This window comes from Rhinoraja longicauda, chromosome 6 (assembly GCF_053455715.1).
Source record: "Rhinoraja longicauda isolate Sanriku21f chromosome 6, sRhiLon1.1, whole genome shotgun sequence".
Taxonomy (NCBI): Eukaryota; Metazoa; Chordata; class Chondrichthyes; order Rajiformes; family Arhynchobatidae; genus Rhinoraja; species Rhinoraja longicauda.
In genome coordinates, this window is record NC_135958.1 from 68,989,454 (window position 1) to 69,007,926 (window position 18,473).

At 39.7% G+C, this 18,473-nt stretch overlaps 1 protein-coding gene across 7 annotated transcripts in view; it reads left to right on the forward strand.

Moving 5' to 3' along the window:
• bahcc1b (BAH domain and coiled-coil containing 1b) overlaps positions 1-18,473 on the forward strand; it is a 303,723-nt gene that overhangs the window by 9,619 nt on the left and 275,631 nt on the right. For all 7 annotated transcript variants that reach the window (XM_078401266.1, XM_078401265.1, XM_078401267.1 and 4 more), the window contains exon 2: positions 262-585. In XM_078401266.1, the coding sequence (XP_078257392.1) occupies positions 384-585 (202 nt within the window). In that variant the 5' untranslated portion in view covers positions 262-383. The remainder of the gene's footprint in view (positions 1-261; positions 586-18,473) is intronic.

Sequence of the window (18,473 nt, forward strand, 5' to 3'; positions counted from 1 at the left end):
TCCTGTTAAAATAATTTGGTTGGAGAAAGATTATCCTTGCATTTTCTACTCCCTGGGTTTGACTATTATTACAAGGGATTTGGAAATTGAATGGTTTTGAATTATCAAAAAGGGTGCGAGGTCTCATTTCATGTTGTGCTTGGTGCAGTACGGCGGCTGCAAGAAGGAAGGACTGAGCCTGCAAACTTTCTCTTCCCCGGGTTTGAAGCCCCGTGTAGAGGAGAGATGCACGATTGATGGCTGGTTGTTCTTCTGTTGCAGAGCATGGAAGATTCGGCTGGCTGTAAAACAGGACGCCCAGATGAGCTTGCATCCGCTTGAATCCTTTCCGGAGACTCGCTTGGCTTTGTGGATCTGTACATCGAGGGTGATCTCAGTCCGTTATGGACGGCAGGGAATTCGCTCCTCCTCCTCCCCACCTCCTCTCTCATGCGCTCGGCGTGGAAGCGGCCAGGGAGCGGGGAGCCCTGGCTCACCGAGCCGTCGGAAGAATCGCTTCGACCGGCCACAGCACGGCTCCGCACCCGGCTCATTTCCAACCTGCGAAATATTTTCCATCTCCCCTCCCCATGGCCACGCATTCAGGTTAGTGGATCTCACCAGGAACCCATGTGTGTAAATATCTTTGTCTACAAGTCTAGACCGCCAGGTCGTTTTTTTTTTGTTTTGAAAATAGCTCTGATTTTTTTAAACCCGAAAGCATGGGTTTTGTAAGAGCTGTTAGCTCCAGCAATGTTCTGCAGAGAATTGGTCATTTTACTTTATTAACGGCTAAAAAATGTTTATTGGCGAAACCTTGGTTTGAACAGTTTATGCTAAAATAACAATTTTGGTAAATGTAACATATTCTGCAGAAAGGTATATTGAGGACGGCCATGGCGTATCGAAACGCTGCTGTCTAATAGAGACCCTCTAGTCACCTTCAATACAGAGACTGTTAGTGGAGATCTGTATTCTGATGAAGTATAATGTAATAAAAGGAAGATTCGGACTCTTCTGTTCTGCGTATTTTGCAGAGATGTAATAATGCACGGCGATATTGAATGGAGATGTTCAAATAGAGAGAGAGTGAGAGAGAGAGAGAGAAGATCGCTGTCACGTTCAGTATTCAGCTTAAGTGGCAATATGTCTGTCTGCGGGTATGTAGTGGTGTGGTGTAATGCTTGAAAATCCGGTTTCTAAAATGGTTTGCGAAGTGTGAGGGTGAAAATGGGTTCACTCGGCATTCAGAAACTTGGTCAACTGTTTCTGGTATTCTGTTAAACAAATACTACATAGGCGATGGAGCAAAAAGAGTGTTCTGCCGTCTACTCCTCAAGGAGTAAAGGGAGGACAGAATGCCGAGTTTGGCTTGGTGTGCAAGCGCCTATCGTGTCCTTGGAATTAATTACTAATTATACACTATGTATATAATAACGATGTAGATGGTTTTATTTAGTGCACTGCTGTGGAACCGTACACTTCCCAAAGCCGAACAGTGGACTGCACCACTCCAAGTCACTTTCTCAGACGTAGAATCCACATTTAAGCCATCGTAGTCGTTCACTAATGTTGCTTCATGGCATTCCTCTGTAGTAACAGCAGTAACATAATAGAGGTTGGCAGTTCTTGGTTTTGTCAGAGCAGATGTTTTGGATGTTGGTGTTTCAGATTTTTTTTTTCCCTGCGATGGTTCTAAGTATATAGTTTGGATCAAGTTTCATCCTTTTTTTTAAGGAAAAGGGGGGAAGCACATGTACATAAGCACCCTCGCGCTGGAGGTGTTGACGATGGCAAAGCTGAGGTTGGGCTTGCTAGCATATCTGGTGGGGTGAAAAAAAAATCACTTCAGTCACTGCCGAGATAGTCACTGAATTAATCCTCCCCCTCCTCCCTCTCTCTCCCCCCCCCCCCCCCCCCCCCCCAGCCCCAGAAACAACAGACCAGCTCAGTCCCTGGTCACTTTTGCTGTGTACTGACAAGTTTGAGGAGTAAATGCAACATTTGGTGGGGTTTAGCTGTGTAAAAGATGCGATGGGGTTCTCCCGTGTGTAACAGAGGCTAACAGTTAAAGGGTCACCTTTGAGGTAGCCCATGCTATCCCGCTCATCGGCTCTACTGTCAGGCGCCTAGTGAGTTGCAGAGTTGTGGAAATTTAGAAAGAAAAATACCCACAAGTAATTTTTTGATCTTTTTCTCCTCCTTGCCTCCAGACTAATGCTGAGTAGACACTGCAGCAGTCTTATGAAAGGCAACATTTCTGACCATAAACATTTGGATTGTTAAATGACTGATGGTTAAATTTTTAAATAGGAGTTATAAAGGTGGCAGTAAAAATTGTGTTTGGGAATGGCCGGGTCTGGGGGTTAGAATCCCGAATGCGAATCAAGACTTCCATTGGGTATTTGACCAGCAGGATGACAAGGTTGTGAGGAATATTGAAATCATGACCGTCTTTGAGAATCACGACAGGGATTCTGAATAGACGGAGGCCAGTAATACGGGTGTTCTAACGTTTCGCTTCATGCACTTGGCACCGAGTCAACACGTTTCATTAATCTGACTGCAATAAAACCAATCTAAACAGGCGCAATCTCCATTTTCCTAAAGTGTCCCATCGCACCCCACTGATTAAACCCCAATATCCTGTCTTTTTTGGGGGCCATTGTATGTCATGTATGCTCAAGAAGTGGTTTTTTTTCAAAGAGATATGAGTTTTAAAATATCCTTTTGTTCGGGCTTTTAACTAGCAATTGATCTTTGTATTGATAGACAGTAATCAAATTACATAAAATGAAGCCGTTCAGTGTAAATACTTTAACAAAATGTAACATCAAATTCGACTGATTCATTTGAATTATATAAACAGACAATTTATATATATATAAATTTATATTAATATATATTATATACACACACACATATTATACACATTATTTCCCATTTTCTGTTGTTTCTATGCAGCATGACTCAGAACTAATGTACTTTCTTGAATAGGATTTGCTTTAGTGCAACCAAGTGATACAATATGCCCAGTAGTATCTTTAAGAAAACCTTGCTGCACAAGTTAGATGTGATCTTTGCTGTATGTACTATTTTTTTTACCATTTCGTCGTTTATTAGATATTATAAATTGCAATTTATTGAGGAATGCAAACACGGTCCAATCTGAGGATGTCAGGCAGAGAGGATAGAATAGGAATCTATGAAACAGAAAGTTGAGCCCGGATTCAATGGTCTGGTGACAAATAATTTGTATAGTTTGCAGCTGTCTGCTTTGGGTCAATTCTGGTTCAGAATTCGCCCCTGACACAGAAAAGTAAATACCGATAGATTTTCAGCATGTTAAAAAAAAAAAAGAGATCTTGGGATGCTTGCCATTTTCTGCCTCGCTTTCCCCCCGCATATTTGGAGCAGGAATAGTAATGGCTATGTTCTAGGGCTGGCAAAGCAACGTGTGACTGACTATGCTGATACCAGGCCACATGCACTGCTTTCCAAAATAGAAAGAGTGAAAAGGCCCACGATGCACCAGCGCAGCTTGGTCCAAATCAATAATTCTGCACGTTTCGCCTCTGATTTCAATATTTTAAATGTTATTGTAGAAAGAATGAAACTAAACCATCCAATCCAACAACACTCTTTCTCTTCTCAAGAATATATCTCTTCCATAAACACCTACAAAAGGAATTTAATTCATGCCATTTATTTCGCCGTTACCATGTTTCCCATTGGAGATTCTGCACTTTTATTTGCTGTAATCTCCCCGTCAGCTTTTGTCCACCCCCATATGGAGAGTTTGATTTTTCGCGATCGAGTCCTCGACGTTTCTCGTGTCTTTCTTTCTGGCTCGGCCATTTCTAGTTTTTTTTTCTCTCTCTCCCCTCCGCCACTACTCTTTATACTTTTGTTTCCTATTGGCCAACGACGCCGTCCGCTTGTAAAGGTTTCCTAATTTATTTGTGAAATTGCCCGTCAATAGAAACGTAGATCAATATTTAGATAGTTTTATTAGTCAAACAGATTTATTGGTCAGACAAGTCGATAGACGAGTTGATTTATTACTTTTTATCAGATGAAACAGGTAATGGGGGAGATGCAGATGCGGAGAGTGTTTGTTGTGCTATCAGAGAGATATGTACATATGGCGAACGTTTCATTTAAACCTCGCAGAGACAATGGCTGCAGGTATGTGCACACAGCCGGGCACATCTCTTCAAGGGGAGATCGTATCCACGCAACGTTATTTACTTAAAACCACAATAAAAGCCAATTAATACCAGACTTTTAAAAAGTCAGGATCCATTGGCGAGACGCGTCAAAATTTGGGGTGAAATAAGCATTGATGTTATCAATTTGAAAACATATTTCAACGATGCTGTGTGGACAGTTCCGGGAGTTTAGACTCTCCTGTCCTCATTTGCTACACCCAGTAGCCTTGCGTGCTCGGCAGCCGTGCGATTGGAAACCATCGCCTCTCCTGGCATAGATCTGTCTCTCCCCCCCCCCCTCCCTCCCCTCCTCACGCCACATCCGTCGCTGATTTATTGAGGTGTTTTGCTGAGTACCGAATATATCCCTCGCATCTCCCGACTCCTTCAAATGAAATCCGTTTTCGGGATTTTCCTCTAAATGTATTTGTTGACACTTCCTCAGCCAGAAATATCACGTCGGAAAAAAAATAAAAGAAAAGGTTCTACTCCGAGATCGCGCCTGTTAATGTGGCGCGGGCCGCGTTGCCAATTTCCCGTACGAATGAATGACCGCCTTCGGTACCAACGCCGTTCCTTGGTCTTAATGCGGCGTATTAAAAGGGCAGAGCTTCTGGTTAGACTTGTTCAGACACATATAAACCCAGGCGTTTCTGCTTTGGGAATTAAAAGCACGGAATGCAACATAACCGTCCAACGGTGAAGTAATTTGCTTCATTTATTTATTTAAAAAAAAAAATCTAGTAATTACAAATTAAAACCCCGCCATCGAAGCCTTAATTCCGTGCCTTTTTGTTGTTGTTGCTGCATTGCACTTATTGTGGACAGCGAGGCATTTCCTGGAGAATTATTAACATTGCTCGAAAATACTTGATACCATTCAAGCGAGAATCTTAGCAGAGTCCGTAAGAATGTCAAGAAATACTTCAGCAGAAACAGAGGAGAAAGCACGCCGGTATCTTCCTTGAACAGAGACAGTGTGACTGAAAATGAACGACGAAGCAAACAAACGCGGCGTCATTTCCAAACGCACACTTTGTTTCTGAGGGCAGCTTGCCCTGACTGGACGGGGTCAGTCAGTGTGCATGAGTCTCATTGCTGTGAAAACACACAGGCGCAACCGCACTCTTAAGTTTTTTTTTATTTTTAAATGACGACTTTACTGCGTTGGCTGAAACTAAATACATTAAACGCGACGCTCGCCATCCTTAATTCTTCTGGGCTCTTGAATCCAACTCAAGGATTAAACGAGAGATTCAGATTCCGAAAGTGTATTACAACTGGCCCTCTCTTTATGTTGTTGAAACATTCAGCATTTATCCCTTAATCATGCCTTTCATTTACAATTATTCTGCTTCCTTTGGAAGAACGGACCGAGGCTCACTCGGGGCATAAAACCTTGCAAACTCTTAATGTCCCTGAAGCAGGATTCTGAAGCTTTTTTCAATGTACCCTGCACTCTTGAGGCCAAATTATATGGTGGGAGTCAACGCATAAAGCAGATATCGCTTCTAAATGAAAGGTACTGTCTGAAATTAGACAGTGGAGGCCGCGGAACGCCCTGGGATCTAATTGCTGCTTTAGTGAGCTCACAGATACGCAAAGAGGGCGATGGTTTGTAGGTAGATCGCCTGTTAGTCTACATTTCTTCCTCGGATTATTAATTCAAACTCCAAAGAAATTAACTTTCAAGCGCTAACTAATTGGACGTCTTGTTAAACAAGAAGCAATCCCCTCAAATGCCGCGAACCGGTTCTGATTTAAAGGAAGTCATATATCTTATAATATATTAAGAGAAAAAAAAAACACTCCTTGATTAAATCCGACATGGATTCTCCTTCCTGTTAAAAATCTTTACTGCTTTTAGAGTAAATCCCGAGCGTGTTAAAGCTGTTAGAATCCTTTCTGCTGTATCCCGTCGAGATGGCCGATGCACCGAAGTGCTAATTTGAAATTTTCTTTGGAAAATTCTGTTTTTTTTTTAAAGAGCGAGGATTCGGCGGCTAAAGCTTTGGAGCTAGTGTATTGTGCTGGCTTTGAATTGAGATCCCCGCCTTCTCTAATCTTACTATTTATTTACTCTCCAGCTCCCGCTGATCTTATTCACTCGGTCTGTTTAGAAAAGCATCGGCTGTTTTATTTTCTCTCTCATTTACAACAAACTCCCCTTACCCCTATATAGCTAATTTAAAGGGGCTTTAATGAGCAGAGTTTTGTATTGGTCTCCTCGCGATGCAACTTAATCGGAGCATTATTTTTATATAACGCAGAAAGAAAACACATACTTTCAACTTGCATTTACAAACTGACCAGACTGGGAATATTAAACTGAATTTCTTTTCCTTTTAAATCTCAATCATTCCAATGGTAAATCCACTCACACAGAGGCGGTGGGTTTAGTTTTGCATCGTATGCGATTAAAATGCTCAGTTTTAAATTTTGTAGCAAAACGTAAACTTTTTTTTTGGTTACTGTAACAGACTTGTTCACATTTAGGGATAACATGGATACAGCGTGCAGCAGTCAGCGCGTTTACTCTGCACAGTGTTTAGACATGTACTCGGGAAGGGGCTGCGGACTTTAATCATTTGTAATCCAATCCGTCCACTTATTCATATTAGTAAATTAATTGCAAAATTGTTTTACAGCAAAAACACAATTATGTTGGAGGAAAGGTTTTTTCTCTCCCGCCAACGTACGAGATTATCATTCTCGGGTTATTGGGGGTCGTTATCATTTTGCGCTGAAAGTCAGAGAGAAATTCTCAACTTCTCAAAGTGATTACAACAATTGAGGGCAGCGGTCGATTTCTTTCCACAACTAACGCTCCATCGTAGGCAAACGAGAGGCAAATGGCAAAAGAAGTTCGTTCCTAAGACTTTTAGTCATGTTGTTTCGTTTTAAAATAGCGACAGTGGTCTCACTTTTCTTGAGAAAAAATGTAAACAGCGCCATTATAGCCTAGACTCTTTTTGATTTCTGATTTCTATGTACACCTTATGATCAACGCATGCTTAAATTTTTTTTGCCGTGCTAGAATCAGTTTGGATATTAAGAAAATAATATCTTAATATATAATAAATAATATAAAAATAATATATAATAATATAAAAAAATTAAAGTTTGCTCAGAAGTTCCTCATAAGGAATTCTGCATGGTAAACTGAATGGGGTATTCAAAAATTACCTCAGGTCTATGAACATTTTGCAACTTGAAAGTATTTCCAAATACGACATTTCAAAATCGGCTCTCTTTTTATTATTGGTTTCCATTTATTTAAATTTATTGGGCATTGGTGATTGTAAATGTTGTCATCAGTAATTTAGCTGTTGCCATTATATCCACTGATTTTCTTCATGCCCTCTGACAGTGAGAGGGCATGTGTAAGCACATAGTGCCAGTTTGTGTGGAGAAATACAGAGCGGAAGAGAACGCTTTGTGCAATGATCACAGATTGAGGATCTAATATTTTGAACACACCCTATATCTTTCTATTTGTAATGACATTTCCATGGGAATGTTGCTTTCATTATTTCCCAACTAATCACCTGTGACAGTATGTTAATAGTAATTAACTGAGCACAGTGCAGTTGGGGGCAGGCAGGGGATGTGGAAGGTGCTATATTTTTAGAGACCATTTTTGCAGGGAAATATTTTTCACTTGGTTTTGATTATCACTGCTGCTGATTTGCTGAAGTCATCTTGGAATTGGTGATTAACTTGCAAAAATAATATTCTTCTGTATATTCTGGGGTTTTTTCCCCAAAAACTCTGTTCCCTTTACCACTTTTGTGAATTTATGTATCGCGAAACACATTTCAGGGAAAATCTCCCTGCTATGGATATAATAAACTTGAAGGAAAGATGGGAACAAAGCCATTATCTTTCAGAAATGTTATTAAAATAAATATTAGCAGGCTGGTTATATCAACTGTTTTTGACTTGGGTTTTTACAAATTCGAATGTTTGTCGGAATCTGAAGATAATTTCAATTTGTGCTGAGTGTGTTTTGATGTGCAAATGGAGTGTTTGAATTGAACTGACGTGAATGCTCGAAATTGTTTTTGCAATTACGTCTCGGGCTGATCTGCATTGTAATTTTGGGTGATCTGCACTGGAGTTGTGCCGATCATTTTCCTGCATGCTGCATTGGTCAATGCATCGTCGCAGCTGCATTTTTGGTGTGTGCTGCGGGTGCAGTGCTGGCGATTCTGCTGGGATCTTTCTGTCAGTAACTGTTCTGCAACCTTGTTGGAACCCAGGCAACCGATTGTATAAACATCTACCACATATCACACGACATGTAGAGCACATAAAGTATTCATTGACATAAAACACCTAATACTGTTAGACCTATTATGCTGTGGTTTTCCTTGGGGGCCAGAGTGACCGACTATTTGATTTAGAGTGTTTACATCAGTGTGATTTGAATGACTTTGATTTGCAGCTGGTTTTAAGCTAGCATCAGGAAATGAACATTTTTATTCCAACCCAAGTCGGGGGTAAATAACGCTGCACTGTTTGCACTTTTAGTTTTATTGGGATCCAGTTAGCAAATCAGAGCATAGATTTATAGTTGTGGCATAATTGATGCGTAATGTTTCTCTGATGACTTGTGGATAAATGGTACAAAGCCATAGAGATTAGGAAGGGCTCAGTTTGATCTTTTGTCTGCACTGAATTAATTGTTCTCAGCCGGTGGTGGGGCTGTGGGAGATGCAGTCGGCCTCACTATCTCTGAACTAGGAGTTGGGGTATCTGCCAGCGAGTGCATTCATGATCACTCTCCGATGGCCCCACTTGGACAGCACTTGTGTTGGAAGTTGGGGAAGGAAGAATTGAGCTCTGTTGGTCGCCTCTGATTGTTAAACAGATTGCAAACACTCATCGTTTTGGAGAATGCCGATATTCATTGTGTAGGATGGCATCTTGGGTGAGGCACTAGAGGATTGCCAATGTCAGGAAAAACTTTACCGCAGCACGAAAGGCCTCTGTGATAAGGAGAGAAAACAAGAAAACAGATGGAAGCTTTAGACTGCACTGTTCAATTCTACACACTGTGAATTAAAGCCTGCTGATTCTCCTTTGAATGGTTCCTTTAATTAAACTCGCTAAACTTTATATATAATAGCAATTGTTTCATATCCACTGTGTTGTCAAGTTGATACAATTTGTTTTATGGTGTTTGGCCAGAAACAGTAAGATTTTGCCTCAAATCTAGTGTGGATCATTATGTAGGAGGGGTTCCTCTGGTTTTAACCCTTGCACGTGCAGAAAACCCCCCATAATGTTTCCGCAATAATTTCAGTTGGTTTGGTTTAGATGCAGGAACTTAATTCAGAAGAAGTTGTAAATACGGGAAATATGGATAGTGGGAAGGCTGGAGGCATACGTAGCTCATGAAAAGAGGTCGGGGACGGTGATCCCCAGGAGATAGTTGCTTCCACATCAGTGAATGGATGTGGAAGTCGGGTCCAGGTTGGGGAACAACAGTCTATGTCTTTTGGCAATTTCCCTTGTTCAGATACAAAAGGCAGCAAGTCCAGAAGGGAAACGAAGTCTTTGTGTAAATGTACTTTCCTGTGTGTGCTGGATAGATTGGCGAATGTTGAGGGAAGTAAGCCTGTGACATGCAGTATTGGGGAAGGATAAATGTAAAAAAAAAGCAGAGAGTAGGTAGGGCTCTCTGTGAAGCATAGTGGGGGATATTGGACCTTGAAGGAAGTATTCAGTAAACAATTGGAAGATAGGGTGAATACATTTATAATTCTTGTTCCCAAATTGTGAAACGTATTGCATAATGCATTTCAGTTAATTTTTTTTAGCCTTGATAGTATATGATTGGACAAGTAGAAATAGTTAACTCGGGGAAATTTATTTGTCAAAACATACTTTTCCTCATCAATTGAGAAATGCTGAATTTAAAGAATATAATTAATCTTATTCAGGGCCTCAGTGCCAGTAATAGCTTTTCCACTCAATAGTAACACAAACATATGCAAGGGATGTTCCAACAATCCTGCCGAACAATGATGCTCAACCCCACAATCAGAGACACATTTTCAGCCAGGACAAGATGCCATTTTTTAAATTCATTGAATCCCAATCTATCTTAACGGCTATTTCAAAAATAGTACTGCATCAGGAAGAGCTTTGCGCTTGAAGTCCATATTCACTAAGAATTGAAGCAAGGTTCTTCTAAGACGATTTCCATTGTATCTCTCAAAGCCAGAGTTAGACGGAGTTCTCATCGGCACTCTGAGCTCGATTGACGTTCAGGCAGGTACATGGATCGCAGTGTAGGAAGAACATGCAGATGCTGGTTTAAGCTGAAGATAGACACAAAAAGCTGGAGTAATTCAGCGGGACAGGCAGCATCTCTGGAGAGAAGGAATGGGTGACCCTTCTTCAAGCATGACATGGATCTTAGTCACAGATTGGTAAATGATGTGATTGAATGGCAGAACAATCTCAAGAGGCAAATTGGCCAATTCCTGACTTACTGCTTTAAAGAGGTAAAAGTTCATTAGATGGAAGATAAACACAAAATGCCAGAGTAACTCAGCGGGTCAGGCAGCATCTCTGGAGAAAAGGAAAGGTGACATTTCGGGTTGTGACCGAAGTCTGAAGAAGGGTTTTGACCCGAAGCGTCACCTATTCCTTTTTTCCAGAGATGCTGCCTGACCCATTGAGTTACTCCAGAATTTAGTGTCTATCTTTTAAACAAACCAGCATCTACAGTCCCTTCCTACACAAAGTTCATTTGATGGCCCACTCTGTGACCAGATCTCCTCGAGGATTTTCTTTTCTTGAGACAGGATACCATTTCTTTCCCAATGCAAGGCAATTGGATGAAAATTTATAGTGAAGCAACTAGTTAAAAAAATAACAAAAGTAAAAAGTAACAAGTCTCACCAGTTCAAAAGAACGGAGACACAACCAAAGGGAAGAAGTACATTGACAACCACAAAACCTATTACCCTGATATATAGATTACAGTGGAGCAATAAGCCATTGGTTCACCTGGTCTATGTTTAGTTTAGTTTATTGTCACTGTACCAAGGTACAATGAAAAGCTTTTGTTGTGTGCGAACCAGTCAGCGGAAAGACTATACATGATTACAATCGAGCCAGCCACAGTGTACATACACGTGATAAAGGGAATAACTTTTAGTGCAAGATAAAGTCTAGTAAAAAGTCTGATTATGATAGTCCGAGGGTCTCCAATATGTATGCTCCATCCCACCCCATCTATTCTGGTGATCTATAATTGAGGATATAAGACAATAACTGCAGATGCTGGTACAAATCGAAGGTATTTATTCACAAAATGCTGGAGTAACTCAGCAGGTCAGGCAGCATCTCGGGAGAGAAGGAATGGGTGACGTTTCGGGTCGAGACCCTTCTTCAGACTGATGTCAGGGGGGCGGGACAAAGGAAGGATATAGGTGGAGACAGGAAGATAGAGGGAGATCTGGGAAGGGGGAGGGGAAGAGAGGGACAGAGGAACTATCTAAAGTGGGAGAAGTCGATGTCACAAAATGCTGGAGTAACTCAGCAGGTCAGGCAGCTCACAAAATGCTGGAGTAACTCAGCAGGTCAGGCATAGATCCATACCCCAAAAAGTCAAAGATTGAGTATGGAAGTGTATCTAAATGAGGGAACTGTATACATTTTTAAGCGGGTGAAAAATAATAACAAAATAATGGGCCAGTAGGGATGTGCGGCGCTCAGCTTGTTTGGCTGATCGGCTAAAAGCTTGTTTCATGTAAAATTCGATGCTCTAATGCAAATAGTTTGTTGTTTGGATTAAGTTAACTCTTAGATATATTGGCGTAAAGGTGCATTGCTTTTGATTTGGATGAATGTAAATACTGAGGCTTCTGCATTGACTTAATTTGAAGCTACTTTTATTTGCTGAAACATTTCTTAAAGGAAGAATCTCCTCAAAGCAAGCAAAAGCGAACCGGTAGAGTAGAGCAAAAGAAAATTAGTTCTCTTGCATTGTATTTATTAAAGAAAACAAGTGTTCTTCAGTCGTTGCAAAAGCAGTTCAGAATGAAGTTAGAGTTTAAAAATAGCATTCCTGACGTTGGTTAGGTGCTGTCTGAAGTGTGCGTGGAGGCAGATGGCTACGTGACGTACAATTGGGATTTCTAATTACTCACTGTGGGATATGACTTAAAAATCATTGATAGTGCAACCACTGGATTGAAGTTATGTATTTGAATGGAATCATTGGGACAATGTACTATCAATAAGATAAAGTCTGCCTGTTGTATTCTTAAACATAACAAAACTACTGCAAAGTCATATTACAGATGTTTCCGGGAACTATTTATGTGCCTTATGCTGTGATATGCGTGCCTAATGCCAATCAAACACATTTTGTACTTCAAACTTGTGTTCACTCTTAATAACTGACGGATCACTTTTTAGTCCCACCCAAACTGAGTACTCAATATTCAAAGTATCACTCCTTGCTAAACATACTTTGAATTATACTAGAGTGCACTCATGTGGGATGTGTAGAATAAGTTGGGTTCAAAATGTACTGAACATAGGATTACCCTTTGTAAAGCTACCCATTGTGATTATTTTTTTTTTTCCTTCAGATTCATGAATGAAGCTTACAGAAAATGCTCGAGTCACTTCTGACAAAAACGAGAGTAGAATGAATACACAGCCCAGTGGGTGGTGTTGAATTTTGTCATTACCTGACCTTGGGTGAATGCCTTTATGTCACCAGGAATTTCTTGCTCGCAAGCAGGATAGTTTTGTGAACACACTTTTTCTGCCGCTGCATATTCAGCTATAGTAAAGGCAAAACATATCTAATCTGTCGCGATACCACATCGGTAATTTCTTTCAAAAATTAAACTCAATGAGAATATTATCTGTAGCATTGAAGGCACCACCTTAGTTCTTATTATTAATATGCCTCTCCTGGAGATATTTGGACTTTTAGTTTCCGAGCAATCCTCCTGTTATGTTGTTTCCTGATCTGCAATTATAAATTACATTTTGTTAAAATATACATTCGTTGCCCATTGAGGTTGTACAACTGACAAATGTTTACGTGCACATCTTTGACATTTAAAATGTTCATAATATGAATGGAACACTTCTTTTACTGCCTTTGGAGATTTGTAACATGAAATCCACTGAGATAGTAACGAAAGCACAAAGTATTTTGAAAAATAATTTTGCCTGCTTCCGAAATATAGCTGAAGCTTTGTGCACTGACAAAATTCTCCTTGAATACCCTTGAATTAAAGGTGGATCTGCCCGGACTCAAATAGAATGTGGTGTCATCGAGAAAAGTGTAATGCCTCAAGAGAGGAAAATCTAAACGAAAGCTGGGCACTTAAAAAAAATATCTTCTTAATCAGAAATGCTCTCTTATCATGTAAAATTCACATTAGAAAATATAAAGTCTCCCTTCAGCTACTGTGAACAGCTGATGAAGTCAAAAGCGGGAAGACAAATTACTCGGGACAAAGTTTAATAATCAAATTTATGCCTGCAAGTTTCTTGAGACAAGCATGATTTTTAAGGGCCACGTCTTTGCACAAACTGATAACTTCTAGCCTCAAATTATTTGTATTGCACAAGAGATTGTATTTTAATTGTAAATTCTTTCGGTCGTGCACATATTTGTTGATAACTTCAGTGTCACTTTCCCTAAATCATTCTACAAGTTAGGTTGGTTTTGGATTTTTGAAAGATACCAGACTTGTAGATCCACCCGATACGATGCTGAGCTGTCTTTTGGTTACTACATCCAATTATAATGATCACCCATTATAACAAGTCACGCACAATGTCACTATTCTCCACGCTTCTTTTCAATACTCAAATGCTTTGTATTCTTTACTGAGGAAAAGCAGTTACAGCTAAAAAAATGAGACGTACAGTGTTCAGAGTTCTATATTTGTTAAATCAGATTGATTATAGTTATATAAAATATCGCAAAACAATTAAAAAAAGTTTTGTCCATTTCTTTATTTTGGTAAAATTATTTCCTCTTCTCTGAAGGCCGTGATTCTTTACCGGGAGTCAATTTCATGAGCGCTGTTTACCTTTGGCACATCATTTGTGCAATAGCCTTGACAGTGAGTCTATTTAACCCCAGGGTAGAGACCGTTTCTGTCTGGTTCTGCATATGCTCACATACAGCTGTGGTTAGCGGATCGAGACCAGGTGCAGGTACCTAGGCTGACACTGTCTTCTCTGATCTAGGGCATTGAGGGCAATTGTTACATGCTCCAAGAACAGCTAACTCAGCGCAGATCAACCATGAATCTGTGTTACTTATTAAGCTCCCTGTGTCCGCGGAGCCTGGATAGCTGTCCATTTTGTAATTTAATTTAAAATTATAAAGCTTGCAATTTTTTTTGAGCAGACCAAATCTGTAAACATTTGATGGTATGTAAAACCTCGCGAATTTAACAATCCCGTGATGTCAAGTTAGCCACGATGATGAAATAAACTGTACTAACACGCTATCCCATCCTTTGTACTTAAAAAAAAAAAAAGTGAAGATTCTTAACCGGCAGTGCATTTTGCTTTGTGTCTATTGCATTTCCTTTGATGCTCCGTGACTCAGTTGTGCGGTAGAGCAAAGGAGGACGGGTTCAGGCTTGCTTCATTCCACGGCAGATGTGAAGCTTGTCCACGTTTCAGGCGGAAATTATGGCTTTGAACAGGTCTCGCAGATGACATAATTAGAACTGAAAATATAAACATTTTTAAATGTCTAACAAGTCATTATTTTTGTCAACAATGCTGCTAATTTTAGTTTTTAATCAAAACAAAGTGGCAAATGACCGCATTTGCTAATGTGATGATGCAAAACACAAATAGACTCGGCCCTTTGTTTTCAAAGGTATGCGTTCCTTTCCCTTGGTTTCCCTTTTAAAGATATAGCTTCAGAAAATGACATTCTTTGTCAACTGGATGAATCTCTCTAATTGGTGTCTGCGAATCGTTTCTTATATTAGCCAGCGACTGCTGAATATCTGAACCTACGTACAGAGATACCTATTTGCCCTATTGACAACCAGCCCACTTGAAGAGGATAAAAACATAGGGGTTAAAATGCTGAGAGAAGGAAAATATTATCCAAAATATTTTAGACCATTACCTTTCTGTCAGTAATTGTTTAAATTGTGATCTAATGTTATGACCCTTTTGATTCATTTTTGGAAAGAAAATATTCAGAGAAAATGAGAAAAATATTTCATGGCAAATTGTTCAACTCTGCTCCAATCTCTAATAGCCACTCCTGAAGCCTATAGTCATTTGCTGTGTTGATTTGATTTAAAAACTAAAATTAGCTGCTTTGCTGACCAAAATAATTATTTTCATCTTTTAGTTTGCTTTTATATATGAAGAATTTGATTTTTATCAAAGTTTTGTCATCCACCATTTGACTCGTAAATGCACACATGATCTGTAAAACATGTGACAGTAGGTGTGATTTCATAGATACGTTTCTGGTGTTCATTTTATTCATTCACCCTGAGCAGAAGCTCAAAACCAAGAAAACTAAGCAAATGTGGGAAGTGGGAAGCCTTTAAAAGATGTTCACGGCTCAATAAACATTAAGTACAATGGAGACTTTTGCCATGAAAAGTGGTTATAAACACCTGTTGTTTGTCAAACAAGTTGTGCTTCATGTTGACCATAGATTGGAAGCTTATTATAAACTTGATTTTTTCCCCCCTGCCTTGTAAAGTGGTTTGAGCTGACAAAGTTTGTGACCATCAGAGAATTGTGCTAACTTTTAAAAATATTTTGCCTGTTGTGAACAGCCATTGTCACATATTTTACTTGACAGCAAACATGTGTATTTATGTCAATGAGGGCTACTCAATATACAGTGAGTAGCCGTGATAATTACCATCACTGCAATTCACGGTCAAATTCGGCTTTAAGATAAATAGGAAAAATATAAATGCTGCCCTCTGCTTCTTTCCTTTTCCTTCCAACCATGAATTCATAACCTTATTCATGCATTTCCACCAACTCATATTAATGGGAAATGCTGGAGTTTAATATTGGACCAGAAAATAAAACCCTTTGAAGAGAGTCCATTTGTAAAAACACAACAAGATATAATTAATTAGAGTTTTGCATTTCACAATGCACATTGTGGAATTGTATTCACTGTACGATCATCGGTTAGTTCAATAGTTTAATATTTATTTCATTTCATAAATGCGTCGGTGACTTGACGTAGGCAACCGTGAATAAACTACTTCAGAAACTAACCGCAACTTTTATTTTCATGTGCAATCTTTGTGTTTTAATGCCATTTTATCATTTAGCTTGTGGTTCTTCTGGTGCAGGTTGTGAATGGAAATTGGTTGCTCCTGACTAATTGGCTTCTCCATTCCTTTTGTGTGCAAACACACTATGCATATTTTAAAATATAATGTAATATGTGAGAGTTTCAAAAAATAAAGACCATTGTCTTTGGCAGTATTGCTGTCCCCATTTGAATAAATTGGTTTAACCTTCCCCCGCTCAGCAAAGCTTAAAAAAAAAGTTCAGGGTAACCAGCATCAAATAGATTTATTTATATGTACATAGGAAGATGTGTCACTGCAAAGCAGAAGCTTGCAGCTACTAATTACAGGTTCTGAACATATTATTATTTGCTATTGGTGCTGTGAGACCACATTGAGTGTCTTGTATATATTCCAGGAGTAGGAAAATTGGAAAATTACTAAGACACAATGCACGAGGCACTGAAAAGAGTGTTAAATGATCCACACTTAAAGGAAGAGTTGAACTATGGACCTCTTTCTGCCATCGCTTTGTGTAGAATAAATGTTATGATAAATTGAAAAGCACCCCGAAGGATCTCGCACTGAAGTGCTTTGTATGACATCTTTATACATTCTTTTAAATTCTTGCATTGATTGTATTATTTAAAACCAACAAACTCTGCTAATGCATGCCAGGGAAATTGAACAGACAGCTTCATGTTTTGGGATATCAATAGAAGTGTAAAATGGTGATCTTATTGTAGGGTAGTATGGGGAATACCCAGGTTTTGGAGGTGGGGTGTGGCCTGTAATTTGGGTCTGCGTTCGGCTGGTTGACTTTGAGTGCTGCTGTAGCAGGAGGAACTTGGTTTGTGCTCCTGTAAAAGATGGACACATTCTGCATCTGGTTTAGTGGTGTCCATTCATCCTGCCTACTTTAATTCCGATCTGTGCTTTGCTCACAAATCATTCCTTTAATTTAGTTCTTTTCGCATTCTGTTTGCAATGAATTTTCTGCTTTAACTTTCCATAATTCACTTTTTTTTTGTTTCAACTTATTAATGTCGTAAAACAAGTTGGGAAAAATACCTGTGATTAACTCAATTACCATCTGGAAGAAAATTGGATTAGCAGCATTTTGTGGTTTTTTCCCCCCCCAAAAATGTAACAATGCAGTTTATTTTTCATCTTTTCCTTGTTAAAATGTGCCAGCCACACATTTAAAAAAATCATTTTTTTAAACAAAGCTTTCCAAATATTAACATGTGCTATTTCACTTATAAAATTGTTAGTGATGTCGTAACAGAGAGGAGAATTGAAATTTGTATTCGAGTTTATATATATATGTTGAACGCTGTGAAAGGGGATTCATTATTCATGGGTTAAAATATGAAAATATGGCCTGTGGGCTTTGACTAGTTTGGATCTGAACTACAAAATAGCAAATTTTCTGCCTGTTTCTGCTGGTGAGCACACAGGTCAAAATGCAGACCTCAAGACTGTAGCACAAGGATGATGCACAGACAAACTAGGAAAACAAAATTGCTAATTTATTGTTTCCTTTTGTGCTAAGATCTCACTCTCACTCTCTCTCACACACACACACACACACACACACACACACACACACACACACACACACACACACACACACACACACACACACACACACACACACACACACACATACACACATACACTAACACAGACACACAGAGACACATAAACACGCATACACACATATTGATGCACACACTGACACACATATGGACACGCACACACAACACACACACACACACACTAAAGGGCCTGTCCCACGTAGGTGATTTTAAGGCGACTGCCGGCGACTAGGCTGTCGCCGGGGTGTCGCGGGCATGATCGTGAGGAGTCTTCCAAAGATCGTAGTGGATCTCGGCGCGTCGCCGAGAAATCAAACGGTTTGAAATCTCTCGGTAACAGCTGGCATGTCGCCAGGTACGTTGCTTATTGCGGTCGCTGTCGCCTGCTG